This window comes from Melozone crissalis, unplaced genomic scaffold, assembly GCF_028551555.1.
Source record: "Melozone crissalis strain CALT ecotype California unplaced genomic scaffold, PUWL_Pcris_2 ptg000006l_1, whole genome shotgun sequence".
In the NCBI taxonomy this organism is placed as follows: domain Eukaryota; kingdom Metazoa; phylum Chordata; class Aves; order Passeriformes; family Passerellidae; genus Melozone; species Melozone crissalis.
Window position 1 is genome coordinate 10,709,852 of NW_026535784.1, and position 21,769 is coordinate 10,731,620.

General features: G+C 37.2%; 1 protein-coding gene across 1 annotated transcript in view; it reads right to left on the reverse strand.

Annotated features, from left to right (window-relative positions):
* STX18 (syntaxin 18) overlaps positions 1-21,769 on the reverse strand; it is a 59,812-nt gene that overhangs the window by 22,338 nt on the left and 15,705 nt on the right. The window contains exon 2 of the mRNA XM_054295868.1: positions 4,672-4,739. Coding sequence (XP_054151843.1) covers positions 4,672-4,739 — 68 coding nt within the window. The remainder of the gene's footprint in view (positions 1-4,671; positions 4,740-21,769) is intronic.

Sequence of the window (21,769 nt, forward strand, 5' to 3'; positions counted from 1 at the left end):
ATATCAAGAAGAAAATTTTGATTTTCCTCCAACAGTGTATAACAAAAGAGAGAGAAGCAATAAGCAGAAACAAATCAGTTGTAAAATAGTGGAGATTTGCCCAGCTTACCACTTGCAGATATTGGCTAGCAAATCCATACAGAAATGCTATCCATGTGCTAAGTGCCCAGACAAGTATGGATAAGCTTAGCTGCAAATGCAGCAGTCACATTCTTCCCTTTGGGCATCTACTATATTTTAAATTGTTTGATTTCTTACTTAATTAAGTTTTATGCATTTTCATTTCCTGCCTTTTTCCATCCAAATGCTGTTTGACATAAATCCAAGCTAAAAAGGTCCTTGATTCAAATGACAAACCATTCCACAACATTTTTTACATAGGTTTTTTAATTCTGTGTGGAAGCCTCAGCTACCAGAATAGGCAATACAGGCATACCTGAATTAGGAGCTACAGTTTTGTAAAATATTGCTGGGATATTCCAGAGTGCTACTATGAAAAATTACTATTTCTGAAATGTGATATATGAATTTAATGTAATTTAAATATATATATATAAATAATTTGAAAAGAATACCCCAGAGAACAGAAAGATATACTCCTCCAGAAAGAAAGTATTTACAGACCATCTACATGTTTTACTACTTCAATACAACAAAAGAAGTCTTACTTCTTGTAAAAATGTGACTAAGTCAAGAAAAGAATGCAGCCTGGCATTGTACAGGAGTCAGTAAAACACTATTTTTAGAGTCCTTTAATGGTTACTTCTTTTATTGTTAAATACAAGGAAACACTCTCCACAAAACACTGTGTAAGCATTCAATGATTTTTTACTAAGTGGCAAATGATGTAACTGATTTATTGCCTTGAGACAGAGAACTCCTAAAGGCAGATAAATGCTAGGGCAGGAGGCATAATTACTGGGCACTAACATTATTTTTTAAGACAGAAAGATAATTTGTTAATAATTTTTCCAGGTGTATTATTTGCAATTAACAAATGTTCAAACACTTAACTGCACAGAAGGACTACAGAAGCATGTAATGAAGAGATACCAAAAGCCACCCATGTGGCCTTTCTGAAGGAAAAAGTGACATTTCTATTCAGAAGTCATCTACACTACACTGATCAACTACATAAGTACCTCTGCAGTTGCAAAACACAATTAATTAGATGTCTAATAATCCCAGATGGAAAGCTCTTCTCTCAAGTATTTTTCTTGTAAGTATGAGGTATTCTGTGGGAAAAAAAAAAAATCTAAAATTCTCTCAATTCCTTTCCAGTGTCTCATTAAAACACTAGGAATAATGACTGGTCCTTGCAACTGCCTAAACCTTGAAAGATCCTTCAGAGATACTGAAGGCTGTGAAGGAACCCGAGAGGATTATTTCAAATTTCCAGTGTTAGAGCACTACAGCTAGTTCCTTGAAGTACATTTAACATAAACATATGAATTGTCTTGGTGGTTCAGTGATCAAAAACATGAAGGAGCTCGTGATGAAAAGCAAAGGCACAAGTTAAGGTGTTCACAGACGAGACATCAGACAAGTTACCAAAGACTGAAGATGGGATCTCTCGTAGCACAGTGTAAAAAGCAGCACAGGAAAGCACTGTAGCAAATGGACTGAGAGGAACAATGCAGAATGTATAGCAGTCAGTCAATATACTAGAAATGGGACCTCATCTGAAATTCTCATCTGAAAGGAGTTATTGCTTAACAAGAAAAAATGAAAAAGTGCCCACATCTTATTAACAACTTCAGGACTCAAGAGTCCCTGCCTCCACGTTTCCAGGAAGAGTGATCAACATGTGTGCACTGGTTTTGCTTGGGACAGAATGAATTTTCTTCCCAGCAGCAAGTACAGGGTTTGTGTTTTGTGTTTGTGATGGAAACAGTGCTGATAACTCAGGGATGTTTTTGTTATTGCTGGGCAGTGCTTACACAGAGCCAAGGCCTTTCCTGCTCTGCCTCCCACCCCCCCAGTAAGGAGCTGTGGGTGCACAAGGAGCTGGGAGGGGACACATCCAGGGCAGCTGACTCCAACTGACCACAGGGATATTCCAGATCATATGCTGCATGCACAGCACACACAGCTGGGGAAAGAAAAGAGCAAGGAGAGGGGACACTGGGAGTGATGGCATTTGTCTTCCCAAGTCACTGTTACATGTGATGGAGCCCTGCTTTCCTGGGGATGGCTGAACACCTGCCTGCCCATGGTGAATAAATTCCTTGCTTTGCTTTGCTTGGGTAAGTGGCTTTTTCTTTCACTATTAAACTGTCTTTATCTCAAATCCTGAGTTTTCTCACTTTTACTCTTCTGATTCTCTCTCCAGTCCCACTATGGTGGCACTGAGTGAGTGGTTCTGTAGGGCTGAGCTGCCAGCTGGGGTTAAAACAATGACAAAAAATTCCTTATCACAGAAGGCAAAAGCCCTACATGTAAGAGAAAGGAAATAAATCCTAATAAACAGGAGAGGATAAAGGTACAGTGGCCTGTAAGCCAGCAAGCTTAGATCACTACATCAAGAATTTCTTGCGTTTTGCCACTTTGATATTTTGTAGGTAATAGCCAAATCAAGAAGAAAGAAAATGAATAAGCAATTACTAAGTCACTTTAGGTATTTCAGTTAAGTAGTTAAAGTTTGATAAAATAGGCCAGGTTTCAAATAACCACTCTTCTAACTGACTTTATCATTGCTAAAAATTTTCCTCTAAAAATGAATTAAAGACATACCATCTGTTGCAGGATATTTCATGTATGCCAAAAATAAAAACTCCATTACAAAAGAATTCATAGTCTTCAAAAGCAAGGTCAAAGAAGCAATCAAGAACCTGATTTTAACACATAATGAAGAAATTTTAAAAAGCACACAATAATACAACTTGGTAACTCAAAAGCTCAATTTCATCAACACATTGTGCCGTAGTTGGGAAAACAAACAGCAAGACTGACAAAATACAGAGTAGTAATTTTTTTCATGAAATTTGACATGTCCTACATAAATTTCAGCACAGCCTTTCCGTATTAAATTGTTCCAAAACTGTCCCCATTACTTGAGTATTGAAGAGTTGTTAAAACTGCTGTCTTGACTGAGTGAGGCATTTGCTAAGACTGCAAGGCTGACAGCATGGATGCTATGATGCTCTTTGCATCCATGAAGTAGAACAGCACAAGTAATCTAGTACGGAATTTGACATTTTTATGTCAAACTAAACATAAGCAATTTAAGTTTGACCACTAAGAACAGAATCAACTGCAATCACAGGTGAGATCTGCAGGATTATTTTATGGTTTAATAAAGTAAATGACACTTCTTTCCTCTCCTTAATGAAGGCTTAGGTGGGGGGAGAGGAAGGTGGAAAGCACTGAGAATTACCATAACTTGTTGCAACTTGTTTACAAAAAGAACATTAAAAACTTCTGGAAATCAAAATAATCTGGACACATTTTTACTCTAACCATCTTCCATTTCATGCACACTATTGTTAATAAAATACAAATAACACCCAAAATTTAACCACTACTGACTGCTCCTACAGGAATTATTTGCAGTTTCTCAACCTCTGCATGCACATTCAGTTTTGTCAGTATTAAATTGCTGGCTCCACCTAGTGTTGTTCATGCCCTATTCCTACAGGCACTGAAAAGCAGAGAGCCAGTCATAACATGGAGCTGAGCACTACTTCTGCTTGCTCCTTGGAAACAGCATCCCTGACCCACCTCACACACAGAACTGTGCACACCCTGAGCAGCATTTTCACCAGCACTGACTGAACAGCTCCCACAGCCTGTCACTTATAAAAGAGGGCATCTTCCTTTTTTGTTTTGCTCTTAAAATAACAAAATACAGCTTTTAAACTTGTGAAGACAAAAAAGGGTGCCAGATGTCTACTGATAACTTACTCAGAACACACTTTGACTCCACTGATGAGGTAGTATTGCTGTTACTGTGACAGACCCTTTCAGGATTAGAGTTTCTCACAAAAACTGTTCCTCCTGTATGGACTGAGCCTAAGGAACAGCAGATGGCTCAACTATTCTTTTTGTCTTTCCCTGTGGAAGGATATCTGTCTGGATAGCACTTCTATTGGGTATCTAGGAAGCTTTTAACCCAAAGTGATTTCAGGCTGCATTTTATCTACTTTGATAGAAGCAACAGCTCAGCTTTAGTCTGAACTGGAATACAGTCAGGGCTGATTCACCCAGTTTGTATGTAACAAAGTATCACAACAAAGCAAATGTTACATTTCTCAAATGCTACAATGATTTATACTCAGTTAACCAAAATACAGGCTGCACTAACATTTAGATCTTATGATCACTTGACTTAGTACATGCAGTCCAAAAGATACTATGTTTTTCTTACAAACTTGGAAATTTGTATTTTAATTTTCTAAAAATCCTACTACTAAAGGTACCAACAAGCAAACAGATACAGCAGTTTTGAATCATCTTCAAATTCTGAGCCTCATTTTATTCAGGTGCCCTGTTTTCTTATGACAGCACTATTCTTCCATCTAGTAGTGGTGTACAGCAAGCCAATTAATAACAATCTCTGGTTTGGTTTTAGTAATTATGCCTATAGGCTTTAAATCTGTTCACTTTATAAGCATTAAGATAAATAAATAAATAAATATTAGATAAACCCATTTAAACACAGTGCAAACTTACCTGTAAGCATTAATATAATCCTTTCTGTGTTGTAGAAGAAAATCTTTCAGCTTTCCAATATGAGAAATCTAAATGAACAGAAATCATAAATTTCAGATGATTTTATATTTGAAGTTCAGTATTCACACTTCAAACATGAATTCATAAATTTCTTATTCTACAACTAAATAGAATAATAAATTTTACTCTTTTATACTAGAATTTTCACATTTTCCAAGCAGTCAACACATAAAAATAATCTGAAAAAATCTGTTGTACAAAGGTCTAGCTTGGAGAACAGCAGTAAAAATACATTTCTTCTTCCCAAAGAAAATGAGCTAAATATAACTATAAACTATATGAAGTAACTGTAACTACAATATTAAACATTAAAAATATTAAACATGGTAACATAAAACATTATCTAAATTTTCAATCCAGAATTTAATGATTCCATAATTTAATGTACAGTTTGGAAATAAATTCATTTTGGAAGACCACACAAGAAATTTTCAGCTCTTTACTGATCAGATATACATGTTCAAGTCCAGCTATCAAAAGTTGTATGGCAAGGTACTGACCTTCCCCTTCTACTTTTGCCCTAGTTCAGTGACCAGTTTGTGCCCAAACTAAAGTGGTTTCTCTACTATCTGATAATCATTAGTAAGCTTTGCCAGATCATACATCTCAATCTAATTTCCATTTCTGAATTTCCACCTCACCCTGGATAACTTTTTATTTATTTTCTTTTTCAAGAAATCTTTACAAAGATCTTTTGGAAAGCCACAAAAAAAAAAAAAAAAAAAACCAAAAAAACAAACTGAAACAACTTTTGAAAACTTCAGTCTAATTTAAAAGATTTGGTGCAGCATAAGATGCTGCTTATTTTAGAGAATGGAGGAAGTACAGAAGTGTAGCTTAATTCACCAGAGAAATGAGAAGACATGATGGAGGGTGGGAAAAGGGAAGAGAATTCTATACATTAGCAGTATATATTTTCCGAGGCAACTTTTAAAACTATATTCTCAAATATTAGTTAATAATTCAGTGTAAACAAAGCATGCAAGGCATTTTACAAAACAAAAGCTGTTTTTGTTTACAACAAATACAGTTTACTCCATGTATCTGGGGAAAAGTATCAGAAACTGTTCTAGTCTTAAAATCCCATTTTCATGCAAATGATCTTTGCAATTAAACAAACAGAAAAACCACGGAGAAAGAACACAGAGTAGTTTGGATAAATAGAAGATTAATTCCCCCAATTATTTTTCTTCAAAAGCAGCTCTTTGAAAAAAAGTGGAAGGAAAAAATGTAGTTTGTAAGACCACAGTAATTTGTACAACTCAAGATAAGTACTTCCTTGTGCAAACTAATAAGCCTCCATTTCCCTATTATTATTATTTGCTCTGTTTCAGTTTTACTATAATTCATCATATTGGAAAAGGATTTTCCTAGTTTTCATGTCTCAAGTTTTTTGTGTGATTATCACAGGAAATTTCATCCCATTCATAGCAAACTGAGTTCTGTCAGTACCTTCAGGAGTTTCCCAATATGTGTTAGCACCATTATACACAGCAAGAAGGAAATACTGCAATTGTTACAAGACCAATGAGGCACAAAGAGTAAAATAAACCATTCTACAGATTCCTTCTCATCACCACTTGAACTTATTATTTGTACAGTAATCTCTTTCTCAGCTCCGACTTGGTATGTCATCAAATTTGCTCAATATATAAGTCAAGTTTGACTATGAAAGCAAAACATCTAAAACAGTTATATAGTGTTCCAGTGGAACAATCATACTTAATAGGCAGAAAGAAAGTACTACAGAGGACAAAACAAATGTAAAATAAGAAACACTCCAAAACGTTTACATTAACACACGACAAAACACTAAACTAGAATACAGAAAAGCAAAATTTTGTAAGCAATAAATCTTCATATTACTGCAATAGTTACAATTTAGGAGTGATTAACAAGCAGAAAGAATCAGAATGACAAGCAAGAGCACTGTCTTACAGTAATTAATTCATCTAGTCACAAAGAGCATTCTATTTAGGCTAAAATTGTCATCACGTGTTTGAATTGCACTGACCCCACTTTGCCTCTCCTTCATTTGTAAAGCTATTTTCATGAATTTAGAATGACACCATTATGCCCATACTCACATCAAGCTCTTAGTTCCCAAGATTTGCATCAGAAGTGAGACTTCTTGTTTTCATTTCCCTCAAATTCTAACAGCATCTTCTGCAATCCTGCACTGCAGATATTTCTTTCTCCTTTTGTTACCATGTACTACTGGCACAGCTTTGAATTCACTTTGTCATAACCATATGAACAAAATTAACTTTATTAATTAAAAAAAAGGTCTCACTAGTATTAAAGGGAGGGAATGCTAATTTTATTTTATAAAATTGATTGGTTTTCTGTATGATGCTCGAATTTTTGTAGATACAAAATATCCCACATTATACAAAGAGAAATCCTGAAGATACCTCCAGGGTCATCAACTTGCAATTTATATATGGTGTTATCAGAGGCCCACCATACACTCTTTACAAAGGCAGCAAGCTTCAGCCTAAAGGGAATAAAGCTTCTCCCTATTACAACTGAGTGTCTTTATTAGAATCCTATTGCTCTTTTTACTGTCAAATTATTGTCTGATTTCCAGGTTTATTGATTACCAACTTCTATATATCTCTGCTTGCTTCAGAATGGTCCTTTCCCTTAAAATTTGTGTTTCCCTGCATGCGTGTTTGATTTTACTGTCAGTAATTCTATTTATCTATCTGTCCGTCCGTCCATCCATCCTTCCATCCATCCGTCTCTAACTTTTGTAGCCCAGACAAATAACCCCCAAGCTTTTATTTCCTTCTCACAGAACAGTTCTGAAGTTGCAGAACTCACAGCTTCCCTCTGCATTTGTCCCAGTTTGGATCCATCCATTTCCAATGCAAATGACTAGAAAGGCATTCACTGGTGTTGGTTACTTTGTAACTATTTCTGCTGGAAAAACCTTTTTTTTCCTACTAATTTTTCTAGATCCCAGTATGTATCTTGCTTTTACTCCACTGGTCTATGGTTTTTTCGTTATTAATTTAGCCTAGAGTCCATGACTAAACCATTCCTCATTTATACTCCAATTGCATGACAAATCCACACTTTCTGCTAATTTTCTTTTTATTAAACCAGTTGAAGAATATTTTAACCTTAGGAGGCTTTTAATACCAGTAGCAACGCATTGTGAACTTGGCCAAAACTAACTTTATCTCTGTAAAAAAAGTCTTCCCTTCTTGCAACAGTTTTCTTGGGCAGTCTTTCTCACCCTGCTTTCCACCACCTCTGGGATAAATTTTTGTATCTTCTCTTAATTAAACTTCCAAGTAGATCTAGTAGAGTTTTAAATCCCACTTGCATTTCAGCATACCCATTCTTCCACTCCATTTACCCATCCATCATAACTGCAACTTCCAATTTGCTCTACATGCCTGTTTTCAAAACATTTTCACCACCACTTGACACAGGTGTCAAAAGGATAGATGAGAGCAATTTGAAGAAGCACAAACACATCTGAGTACTGGCCTCTCGTCATGGTTCTCATTGTTTGCATCTGGAAATTTACTTCCTTTTTCTCCCAAAGTCTGGAGCAGAGAAATAATCTGAAACCTTCAACCCTGAAATAAAGAAATTATTTCCTTCCTTCCCCTACATCCCCACAGACAGGAGGGCTTAGAGAAAAGACCTTCATGGTTGCAGCACTCTTGCACTACATACTAAACGTATCTTACAGGGAAGAACACTGCTGAATTTCCAGATAACTGACATTTCTAAAGGAATCAGGGAATAAAATACCTTTTCTCACAATACTGGAGCACCAGTTATATCATTACAGCAACAGCATCCTCTTCAGCTTCTGTGCACTACCAGAATATGGTGGGTTATGTTCCTTCTAACAATGAAGACTACTTAGGAAACTCCGAGCTCTCCCTCTTCTCTTCCCATTCCCTCTCATACTCCTTGAGGCTCAATATCACACCCCAAAACACTGAAATTACTTTTTTTTTTTTTAATTACTCTTCTGGAAAGAACTGGTTTCTTTCATTTCAGCTCCACAAATACCTGGACCAGCACAAGGGAGGGCAGGAGATAAACAGCACCAGTAGGGAACTTCCTACAAGATGCATCTGCCATGAATGGATAAGGTATATTTAATTACAACCTAAAAAATTCAACATGATAACCTCCTAAGCTCAGTTACTGAATCTGGAGACTCCAGGTGTTATTTAAAAACTCCAAACTGTAGTTCTAATCATGAAAACCCAATTGACTCTCTACAGTGAAGCAGCAGCAGTTTGCCACTATGTGACAAACAAAAGCATCAACATCATGCAAGTGAAAACCACTATAAATTCACACTAAAGCCTGTAACATAACATTTTAAAAGTTACTTTAGGTTCCAGTTTGCACTTGATCCCCACAGTAAACTATCTCTTTAACATATATATCTGTGTTTTGTTGCCGATACAGATTTTTTAAACAACTCTTATTAAAGCATAAAAGCAATTATTGCATCTAATGCAGGTCTGACACAAAAGGAAGCTGTGAATGGCTGCCATCTGCTACCACAGGTGGCATGCATAGCTCTATTTATACTTGGGGCCTGCACTAGAAATGGTACATGTTCCTCTGTTTAGAGATTTTTCTAATGATTTCAGAGCAGGCTAAGTTATTTAAAAAGATAAGCAGGAAAGCATTGCCTGCAAAGCAGCATCTTGATGAGACACAGAGGCTTTAGAACAAGACGCTGACTACGCTTCCTTCAGTCTCTTAGCAATACATAGGGCATTGCTTTCCACTCCAACAAAGAATTGATCCCTCATGAAACAGTAGGGTCCAATTTGCATGCGTTTAACCCACTGCAAGAAGCAGCAGCATTGTTTACGATTAAAATGATTGGAGTAGGTTCCCGTGACATATTGTAGAGAGAATTCAAGCATGCTGAATGGTCATTTTCATTGAACAAATATAGCGTTTTATCAAATTTACTCTTCCATCACAACAATGCCCAACTCTTTCCTACCATATAAAATTGACTGTTACACTTCGCGCTGTATTGCCACTCTGAATTTTTTAAAAGATGTACTTTGTTAAAAGAAACTTTAAAAATTACTTAAAACCAAAATATAATTGAAAGGCTTTTGCAGAACTTGTGAGAGTGGTTATTTACTGTTGATTCAGCAGCACTAACAAGCACTGCTGACTATAGTGCCATATTATCCCTTATATTATCCCTTAAAATGGGGGGGGGGAAACCTTGAAGAAAATCTTACATTTAATTTTCCAATATGTTTAAAACACATTATCTCCAATGTCTTACCTAAATAGATTCCATTTACAGATTCATAAAAAGGTGACTATATTCTACAAGACCCTTGGCAAGAAGTGTAAAATTTAAGACTGGTATAATATTAGTACATTAGCATCTAGGCACCTATCCTGTTTTCAATTCCTAACATATAGTTAAGCCAAACAAACCCATTGCCTATTTCAAGAGAAATTCTGAATTTCAGTAAGGCACCAGCTTATGAACAGGAACTGCACGTTTTTACCAAAAGAAATAGTTTCAGTAGGAGGAGATACAGTAATTACTGTAAGCACATAAACTTGTTTTTCCAATGTCTAATTCATATTGGAAAAAAAAAAAAAAGAGGGAAAGGAAATTTTCCATGGTTAGTGCATGTAATGAAGGTAAGTGCTTTCAGAAGACTGGAGTGAAAACCCAAACAGAATAGATACTATAAATGGAAGCAAAATTTATATTAAATAATTTTTTAAATAAGACCTTTAGCTCTTATCTAAAGTAATACAGTTGAAAACTAGTTAGAAATGTTTTGATGCAGAAATTACTCCTATAAAGAACTTTTTCAGTACAAACTACCTTTGGCTAGATAGATGAATTTTTTAAAACCCAACACAGGACGGGCTGGATTCCACACTGGTTATATTTTACCTAGGTTATATTTAAAACACTGCCAGCCCTTTGAATCAACACGGACTCTTGCTGGATGCTGCCAAGAACTGACAAGATTTTTGCTTATAAAGTACTGTAATTTGGATTTAACATTTCAGAACTGGAACCTTCAAAAGAGGGAATTAAATATTTCGCTGGTACAGTGAAGTAGCTGTAACAGCGATAAAACCAATGAAATGACGTTTGCCCGTGTGAAGGTTGTTCTTTAAGGACTCGGTGCGGGTTCGCAGCGCGCCATGCGGTGGAGCTGCGCCCCCAGGATTGAGGCCGGGACTCGCCGGCTGCCTCCACGCGTCAGCCCGGCCGCTGTGCAGCTGATTTGTCTCTGGAGGGGATACATTTGGTTTAGGTTTCCCCAGCAAACGTGAAAGTTTCTAAAATAGGTCACGCAGATCAATTGCTCTCGTAATCTGAGACCCAAAAGAGCAAATAATATCTAAACTGCGGCGAGGGGGTGGCCCGGAGCTGGAAGCGGGGAGACAGCCAGCCTGGCTACCTCTAATCTCAGGAAAATTGTGACTTTGTTCAGTTCCTGCTTTACATCAGCATACATGTTACAGCAACGGGCACAGAAACTTTTCTTATTGCATTCTATTAGCAGCCTTGCATTTGAAGCAAAGGAATTAACCAAGAAGGGGGGGGTCATGTTAACAAAATGTGTAGCATATATGATAAGAACATTCAAAACTGAATTAATTGAATTAAAAGCCATGAAAAGGAAGAGTGAGGCTACTTGAAACTTCAAGGTAAAGATGGAACAAAATTTAAATTTTTTAAATATGTTTAATATTATTCGTATTTTTCTAATTTAAAACAACACCTTTTTAATAGAAAAGGAAAGCAAAATTGTAGGAATCATTGCAGCAGATTTCATTAGTCATTGTGGAATACTGGAAGTTAAAACCTGTCTGCAGAATACCACAGGCAGTATTTGGTGCACATTAACAAAGTGATTAAGAAATCTTTAAACTGCAGTAAGAAGCAAAGCCAATTTCCTGATACCTGGTCTGGAGTAGAAAACACTTCATTTTGTTTAATATCAAACTGTCAAAAACGGAAAAAAGTAAAAGAGAAAAAAGCACTGTCTTGTACATTAAAACCAACAAACAAAACCCAGTTGGCTCTAAATATTGTTTTTTTAATTTTGGGGTTTTTTAGTTCACGCTTAACATATTTTTATATATACTATCTGTGGTTCAAAAAATGTCTCATTGATTTATACTACTGTCAGTTTACATTTAAATACTTTGCCTCTAAAGTGCACTTTAGATCTGCATTTCATTATTTTTATTTTTTATTAATTGTTAATTACCTGCAATGGTAGATTTGGTAGTCAATAACTCACTATCAGCCTAAAAGTCTCATATTTCATCTTACTATGCCTTTCACAAAAATAATCCAGAGTTAGTGTAAGATTCAGTCAAATATATCAAGAAAAAATTCTTCTTGCAATTCTGTGACACAACTGCTAACTTCTGTTGTTCAAGACTCTTCTAATAAGAGTCAAAAAAATTGAGATCCAAGTGCTCAAAAACTCCAGTTCCCCACTGACCACAATACCCAGTATTATCACTGAATGAAGGTTTCACTGGAGTGCTATCTGGGAATAAGGCTGATAAGTATTTTAAAAATGTGTATGGTATTGACAGCAAACTCCACCTGTACAGAAAAATTACTTTCAAGTCACTGATTTTTTTTTTAAATTTTTGTTTTTTTAAGGAAATAATCCATGAACATATTGTATATCCTCAAAACTGTTTTAATGCTTTGTGCTTTGGACATTTGTGAACAGAAGGGGAAAAAAGAAGTCTTATTTTTAGGGTAATTACTTACAAATACTGAATTTCAACTCTAAACCAGAGAAATGCAACACACACAGACTTTAAGATAGAGGTCTGCGTTAATTTTGGCACTGTTTCCTTAGCTCTTGTGGAACACACTGGTTTGACACCATCACATATAGAAGCACATCTAGATATTCTGAAAATGGTCTGTTGACAGTCAATATGAACATGAAATGACCTGAAAAAAATTAACGGTGGGCTTCCTACAATGTATCATTACGCTTAATGATAACTAGTAACTAGTTTTCATTTATTATCAGCAGCAACAAAAAAGAAAGAGCACAACATCTGATTTTAATAAAACTTATTATTTCCCTTTTTCTTGTTTATTGTCAAACTCCAATCTTAACTTTCTTTAACTTGTATTTTTACACAATCATCCAAAACCTCATTAACTAAAATACATATCCCACCACAACTGTGGGGAATGTTTTGGTTGAGAGATACAAGGAAATTGGTCAAAATACGTATTTGCAATAATTGGCCTTTACCACTGCTGTTGAAAATGCTCCATTTACAACCTTTCAGTAACTGCATTCAACGTTGCTCGAGTCTTTCTGTAAGAGATATTTTCCTTGTCTCTTGTTCTCAGTCTGAGCTCATTCTATTACTACATTTTCTTGACTGAAAGATGTTCTATGATATAAAGAGAGAAGTCCAGTCTCATTTAACAGATACTCAGTAATAAATGGTTGCTCTTTCTGACCATTATTATGAGATCTTTTGATTTTCTGAAAGGTTTTTGCAGTGCAATTCAGAGAGTTCCATGTGCATGCGCTTCACTTTGGGACTGAAATCTGCTTCACCGTAATACACTGCAGGGCACCGCGGGAGCTGAACCCGGCAGGGGATGAGCCCGGGGACAGGGGCCGAGCTCGGGACAGGAGCCGGGGCCGGGACAGGGGCTGAGCTCGGGACCGTGTCCGGGACAGGGGCCGAGCTCGGGACAGGAACCGGGGCGGGGGCTGGGACAAGGGCTGGGGCCGGGACCGTGTCCGGGACAGGGGCTGAGCCCGGGGACAGGGGCCGAGTTCGGGACAGGAGCCGGGGCCGGGGCTGGGACAAGGGCTGGGGCCGGGGCCGGGGCTGAGCTCGGGACAGGGGCCGAGGCCGAGCTCGGGAGAGGGGCCGGGGCTGAACCCGGGCCAGGGCCGCATGCGGGACAGGGGCCAGTGCCGAGGCCGAGCTCGGGAGAGGGACTGGGGCCGAACCCGGGGCCGAGGCCGGGACAAGGGCCGGGGCCGAGACAGGGGCCTAGCCCAGGGCCAGTGCCGAATCCAGTGCCGAATGCAATGCCGGGCCGAGCTCGGGGCAGGGGCCGGGGCTGAGTCCAGGACAGGGGCCGAGCCCGGGACGGGGCCGAGCCCAGGGCTGGCGCCGAACCCGGGGCCGAGGGGTGAGGCCGAGCCGCTGCGGCGGCCGCGCTCCCTGAAGCCGCGGCCAGAGCCGAGCCTGCTCAGGCTCCGCAGCCCCTCTGCCAGGCCCTTCCAATCAGAGCTCCGCATTTTCGGTGTACTTACCCATAGTGATACAGAGCACGAACCGACACAACACCTATTCTGTCTCAAAATCCTACAACTCCTGTCAAATATTATTCAGAGAGGCAAGTATTTCCTTGAATTTTCATTATTTGTACAATAACGTTCTTAGTGCAAAAATACTTCTATGTTTCAACACCTTAATTTGTTATACAGACTGAACATTACTTCAGTGGTTGCTCTAGCATTTGTACCAAATAAGTTTCTCCCCCACTCAAACACCAAGAAAAACAACCAGTCAGAAATTAGATGTTTATGAATCCTTATGTAAAGACCATTTACAGATCAGACACAAAAACAATAAATAAATATACTGGGAATAAGCCTATTCAGTACACATTAAGATTTTAATCCAAGTGCTTAATTGTATCAGTATAAAAATTAATACAAAGGTCCCTTTCTGTCCCCTTTTCTCGTGCAACAGGAAACCCTAAGAACTGGATCCTCTGCCCTACATGGCAGAACTTCCTGGGCCCTGGTAGCCTTAAGTCCTTCCACGGTTGATGCAGAGTGACTGATGCACTGAGAGAGGCATTCACATCCTCAGGAAACCCAGACAGAGCTGCTCCATCAGGCACACACATCTCCTCCTCTGCCGCACTTCAAATGCTTTCCTTCACTGCCTTTTCTGAGCAAGCCACTACTCCTTTGTTACAGCACCTAGGAAATAGAACCATACAAAAAACCCTCCTCCATCCCTGGGGAAAACAACTCTTCTCCACTAGTCCTTATAACAGTCAACTGAGGTGAGTAAAAATACAGCCTTAAAAAAAAAAGGATCATCCTTTTAATAGCTCTTGGACCAAAGAAGAAAGAGAGGAATACTAACAGTCAATCTGAAATCCAAGCATTATCCAATTCCCTTCATCCTATCCCTTTCTGAATGTCTTATAAATTGTTATCAAGGCAAACCATGACGGATTCTCAACTCTACAGCAAGGGCTAGAAGTTTATCAGAGCTCAAGTGGGAATAAAAGCATCACAGAAGAAAGACATCCTAACTTGGTCCCACTCAAGAATCTTCTGACATGACCAAAGTCCAAGAGAAGAACGTTTAGAGCATGTTGTCCTTCCATATTTCCATTAACTACCAAATGACCATTACACCCCCAAGATAACACATGAAGCATCCAAAAGAAGTATCTCTGAACCCCAGGATTTGCTCATCACAAAATGCTTTTTATGTTGGTTTTCATCTGCCTATGGGTATTTGCCAGCTGTTTTGCCTATAAAAAAGATGCCCCCACCATGGGGAAAATAAATTCTACCTGAAAAAAATAGTCACATAAAAATTTGTCTCTAGAAAGCGCTTGCAGAATTTGTGAGCAGAAAGTTTTAGCTGTAATTAAAAGGGAAATCAATGCTATTCTCTCACAGCTGAGTAATACTGACAATTCAAACATTTCTTTTTAATCACCGAAAGTGAAATCCCTGACAAGATTTCAAGTCGTGAAGTAAGGCACTTTTCCTGCCTCACTTTTTCTCAGCCATGAATCTCAGAAAGATTTTTTAAATGTCCACTTCCTGTAATTTTGGTAATTTTAGAGTATAATTATTTTTACATTTTTATGATGCCTTTGGGGTATCATTACAAATATTTTTAAGCATTTAAACTTAGAAAAATAAAATTAAGTAATAGCTTCTCTTGAGGAGAGACTGTCAGTCCTGTTTTGAATAAACAATCCCTTTTAAAGGCAATCTAAGAGATTTATATCCGCTGTAACCATAGAAATTAATCTAGAGTTTAAACAAAATAGAGTAAAACATAATTTATTTAATGAAAATCAGAACAGTGCTATTGCAAATGAAAGTTGGGTTTCTGTTTTTTTAATTCAACAGACAGCTTTGTATGCAATTGTAAGATTTTATTTGATGGGCTACTTCTTACAACTTAATTATACTCATTTAACCAATTTGAACAAAGCATTCAGATATCTGAGTTTTAATTTCACTTGATATAAATGCCAATCACTAAAAAAAAAGAAGCTAAGGATTTTCAGATTTAAGAAGCTAAAATAAATCTATTAAACATCTTCCATGATGAAAGCAATCATGAGAAACTGCTTTGACATTGCAAGGCCTAACAGGAACACAGCACAAAAATTTTTATGAGTTTCTCATATAAAAAGTTTGGGAGTAGCAGAGAAGAATAAAAATGCATAAACTGGAAAGCTTCTCATACATCAGCATAGCTAAAAAAATGTTCAGAAATAGTGGTTCCTATAGACTAGGTATTTACAAGTTTGCCTGAAACATTCTAGCATGCTGACCCTCAACAACAATTGTGCTACATACAGAAATTCAAGGTTAAACTAATTCAGGATTTATAGCTCAGTTAAGTAAGAGTTAAAAGAGCAACAGCATGTTTTGTATTTTCAAAAAGCAAGGAAAAGAACTTGAAGCTCACATGAGGAAACACTGATGTACTTTACAATGTAAAATCAAAACAAAAAACATAGGCCAAAATCTAGAAAAAAATTCACATTACAATAGACTGAAATAGTTTTCTGTGGAAACATCTGTCATAGTCATGTAAAGTTGTGAAAAATACTGAAGTAAAAGTAGAAGGAAACTTTATCAAAAAAATACAGTTTAACAAGTAATTTCTCTAATTCCTGTATGTTTCACAGTATACTATTCTATGGCACTTGTGGTGGTTATATAACCTGTATGAAAGTCACCAAGTAAGCCTTTCTTGACTATATCAATAGGAAATAATCAAATCACATCAGGAAAGTAATGAAACAACGAATAAAGTTCAGCCTTATTTACAACAAAACTGTGAACTCAATTATTCCATCTATTATACAATGACAAACACTTTACCAAACCAAGAGAAAGAAAATTAAGCTGCTTAAAAGTTTCTAGTAACTGTTCATAAGCCAGAGTACAAACTCTGGAAACCTCAAGAGATATGAGCTTCTCGTCTCCTTCTCTTAACTCGGTCTGTAGGAGAGCCTGATTTAGGAGACTCAGCCAAACCAAGGCTCACGTGGGCATAAAAAAGCCTGGCTTGGAATACAAATGCCAGAAGAGACTCATTGAAGTGAACTTTGCAAGACACCTCAAAATACAACAATCTGTTCCTGTCTCTGAGTTTGCTGACCTGTATCCTGTAACTGGCTACCATTCCCTGCAACATCTTACGAATTTCTGAAAGTGTTCTATCTATCTCTAGACAGTCTCAAATCCATAGGAACCCATAACTTCACATATAGGTGGCTCTTTGATAGTACACATCCACAGAAAAGAAAACACACAGTGCATAAATAGGGAAAGAAACAGAAACAAACAAAGAAAAGGAAACAAAAGGGCTGGCTGAAATAAAGTGAAATAGCCTCTGTACTGACATACCACCACTGTATACTGCTGCTTTAAGTCTGAGGGTCCAACCAGAAGTCAACTCCAAAGGGTCTCCAAGAAGAGAGGGCTGTAAACTACAGCATTACCCCCATGGCTGCTCAGGAAACGAACACGGTCTCCATTCTGAAATTCCTAAGTGTCCAGCCAGCTGTGAGACAATCTCAGGAAACAAGATGGTGGCAGAGACACTGACATGTATTTATTGACAGATTCCTGTTCACAAGGACTTTGCAGCGAGAGCTGCATTGGCTCTGAAGTACACGGAGATAAGATCACAGAAACCACCAGTGCAATGAAAAAGACTGTGCTTACTCTGTAAACTCTGATGAATCAGAAGAGCTTCAGAAGACAAAAATCTATTAAAATATTTACTCTGCAAAATGAATTTGAGTTCTTATTTTACTGGAAACTCTCCATTAGAGAGACTAAAACAGGGACTACTTTCCCAGGTTGGGTTGCAGTAGCTGAATGCTACTACATTGTGTGGACAAATAACAGAGCAACTGGATAAAAAATACTTGTATTTCAGCAGACAAGCATAGGGAGAAATTGAAGTATCTCTTGTAAGATGGATACAGGTTTGTGTACAGTTTTCACTCAAGGTTAGGCTAAAATGCTACTGCAATTTGCCACAATGTTTCACAGCTCTTACATGACTTAGTGAATGGTCTCTCACGTCAAGGAAAGAAATGATACTACATTTTCTATTTGGGTTATGAACATCTGATTTAACAAATGTCACACCACTGCTCCACAGCTCTGCTCTGCATTACAGATGAGTCAGTATTACTGAAATACATTTCATCAGTATTTCAGCAGTCTGCTCATGCACTGGCATGATCTTAGGAAGAGAGAAAGGTAAACATGAAGTACCACCCTCATGAGGACCCACCTCACTAGCAACTTTAAGATAAAAATGTTTCGGCTATGAATCACAATTAGAACAGGAAAACTTAATACTAGAAAGAGAATTTATCATACAGAGATTGGTCAAGATTAAGTGGTAAATGTCAAGCAGATATCTGACTGTATGAATAAATGCAACAGGAGCTGGTAAAGCTCATTGCGGCACAGATGTAGAAAAATAAGAGAAACACTGAGAAGTGAAGGCAGGGAAGAATTGCAGACGGAAGAGGGAATAGAAACAGAAGTAGAAGGGTATGGTTCAAAGTAAAGAGTGAAAAAACATGAGAAGTAAAGTACAAGCTAAAGCAGTAAATATAATTGCAGTGCAAATGAAAGACGGATATCAGAGACATGAGAGCCTAGCATGTATTAGAAGATCAGGATCTTTATTTAGGGTAATAAACCAATACAAAAGCAAAAATACCTGAACTCCACACTTAAAGGGGAAATAAACAAACTCCCAAAGCAATTATTAAATCTCTTAGCATGCAAAATATTATCCTTTAAAGTGTTCAAAACAGCCTAAACAAAACACTTTATGCTACATATGTGCTGGCAAGGAGAGGGTTAACCTGACCTCATGTTTTAATAACATGTTCTACTCCTTGGCACATCAGCATTAGAACCAGAGCATTCCAAAACTACAGTTTTCCCCACAGAAACACAAAACAATTTCAAATGCCTTTAGCTCTAATGTCATACCAGTGGAAAAGCATATTGTTGAACAGAGTGTATAGCAGCAGCGTACACTTAAAGTCAGGATATCTAAACTAGTTTGAAGATATTTCTTCTTTTTTGTCCTGAATGGTCTTCAGTCCCCTACAGAGCAATTCAAATGTGGTTCCTGCATAAGCAACTCAAGTGTCTGTCTGACTACAGCATCAATAAGCATGGAAGAGACAAAAATGCGTAAGGATAGAAAAATAAAGGGAAGGAAAATAAACCCACGTCAAAGTAGAAAGTTTTACTCACACAACTTTGTTTAGTTCTATCTCATTGCACTGTATCAAATTAGCTGTACTGTGACTTACGTAGTTTAATTAACACAACAGAATTTTTCTTTTATTTAAAATAATTTGAGGACTTTCTACTTTCAAAAGTTTTTTAAAAGCATAACTTTAATGACTACAAGCATCTTTTTACTGCTTCATTAGTAGCCATTATTAATACTAATTAACATCACAAATGGAGTCAAGAAAAGGAAAAAGTCCAAAAAACAATTCCTGGACAATGCAGGAAAAAAATTACTGAATTCTTTTCAGTAAGAAAAAAAAAAAGAAAAAATACTTATAAAGATCAAGCTTCACATGGAAGGCACTCTGAATTCCTTCATCTTATACAACAAATCAGACAGCAACAAGAGGAAAAAGCCTCCCTTCTACTGCAGAAAGTGAAACAACTGACTAGGTATTTGTGGGCAACCAAATTATCCTTCTTGTAGTTAACAGGTTCTTAGCACTTAAATAAACAAGCGTCAACTAATTCTGTAATGTACAGAAAATCAGCCAAAAAATCAGAAAATAAATATAACAAAGGAATCAAATGGAGAGCAAATTAAGAATACCAACAATAAGAAATCAATTACACTAAAACTGTGAGAGATTTCAACAGAAACTTAACAAAATAAAATACACAGAATCAGAAAGAAAAGCACACATCAAAAACGAAAGAGTTGGAAGGAACAAATGAAGGCAAAAGAAAGTTACTTCTTTTAAATAAGTGAAACAGGAGAAAATAGGGTGACTCCTGAAGAACCTCAATTTTTTCCCAGGGACTACTATAAAGTTAATATTCCCTTTAGATTTAAAAATTATCTCACAAGGCAAATTCAATGCATTTCCTCGAACAGAGGCAGCTAAGAGATGCGTGCTCTCTGCGGGCGTGGGGCGCCTGCTCCGAGGCTCCTGTACAATTACAGGAGCTGACTCCAGCGATCCAGTTTGAAACCAGCCAACACACAAATAGCCACAAAGCACAAAGCACAAATGCTTTCACTTTTCTCTTTCCATTAAACTAAAAACACAATTGGTTTTTTAATACTGTTTTTAATCTTACACTACAAGTATAATGTATGCAATGCATACAGCACAAAATCTATCAGGTAGTCTTCAGAATGCAACTGAAAATCAACAGCAGTCTCTTGCAACAGTCACAAAACAAAGTCCTTTTTCTAATGAGAAAAGAGATGCAACTGAACCAACCATTACTTGGGAAAAACACTTGATGTGATCATGAAAAATCTTGAGACTACGAAGTAGTCTTTTTTCCTGTAACACAAATTCTGTCTATTGCAGCCAGCATAATTCTTAAGCTACTGTTAGTAGCCTTACAATTTGGGGTCAGTAGTGTCACTACCCCTTAGAATTAAAATTATCCAGATCCAAATAAACACAGTGCTAAATCTAGACTTCTCATTTCAGGTAACCTGCAGGCTACAGGCTATAGCATCCTGGTCATAGCAGACTTTTCCTATGAAGTTGTAACATGGAATTATTAAAAATTCAGAAACTTACATCAACCATCCCTACTTTGCATTGCAGGCTGGTGGTACATTCTGTGGCAGCATAAATTTAAATAGAATTTCTAGGTGAATTTTATTTCTTATGGTCATAACAGTGAAGAGGAAGAAAAGAGAGTGCTAGGGGACTTACTGGAAGCAGCTTATGGTCATATCTTCTATGACAGATCTATTAATACAAATATGATTGTGAAGCAGATGATGGCATTTGCTATTAGCAACAGCTGAAAGGTCTTCTTGGCTCCTGATGTGGAGTTAAAGCACAGAGAAATAAAGGACTTCCCATGCTTTTGTAAATCCGATTTTGATGAAGGACTGAAATTTTAAATTGGATTTCCTGACTTCTGAGTGCATGACAGTCCTTCCTTTTTGAGAGGGGAAAAAAACCAAAACAAACCAGACTGATGTTATATACTGCTACACTTCCTGATAATATACTACTACAAATTTTGCTTTAAGATTATGATTATTAATATAATTTTATACATTGCCATATTACCTCTTCATAACAGTATCATTCATCCAGAAAACTTGTTACACTAAAAAACCAAACCAACCAACCCCTCCCACCCAAAAAACCATGCCAAAACAGAAATACTAGAAAGCTTTTCCCATGTTTACAAAATATGGAGACAAAATACATTCCATGCAATCTCTTGGGCTTCAGCTTTATGGTCAATGCAACATTCATTAGATCATTTTTTTCCTGAAGTGTTACAAGGAAAGCCAATTAAACATCAAAAGACTCCAGCTTGTCATGTCAAATTTACTACTTACTGGAACAGTGTGCCTTATTCATCAACTACGTGTTGACTTGGAAGTCACCATGAGCCACATTCTTAACTAATTACAGCAACTGCTACAAATACTGATTATTATTAAGAATAAGTAAGTTAAATTAAATGCACTAATTATCATA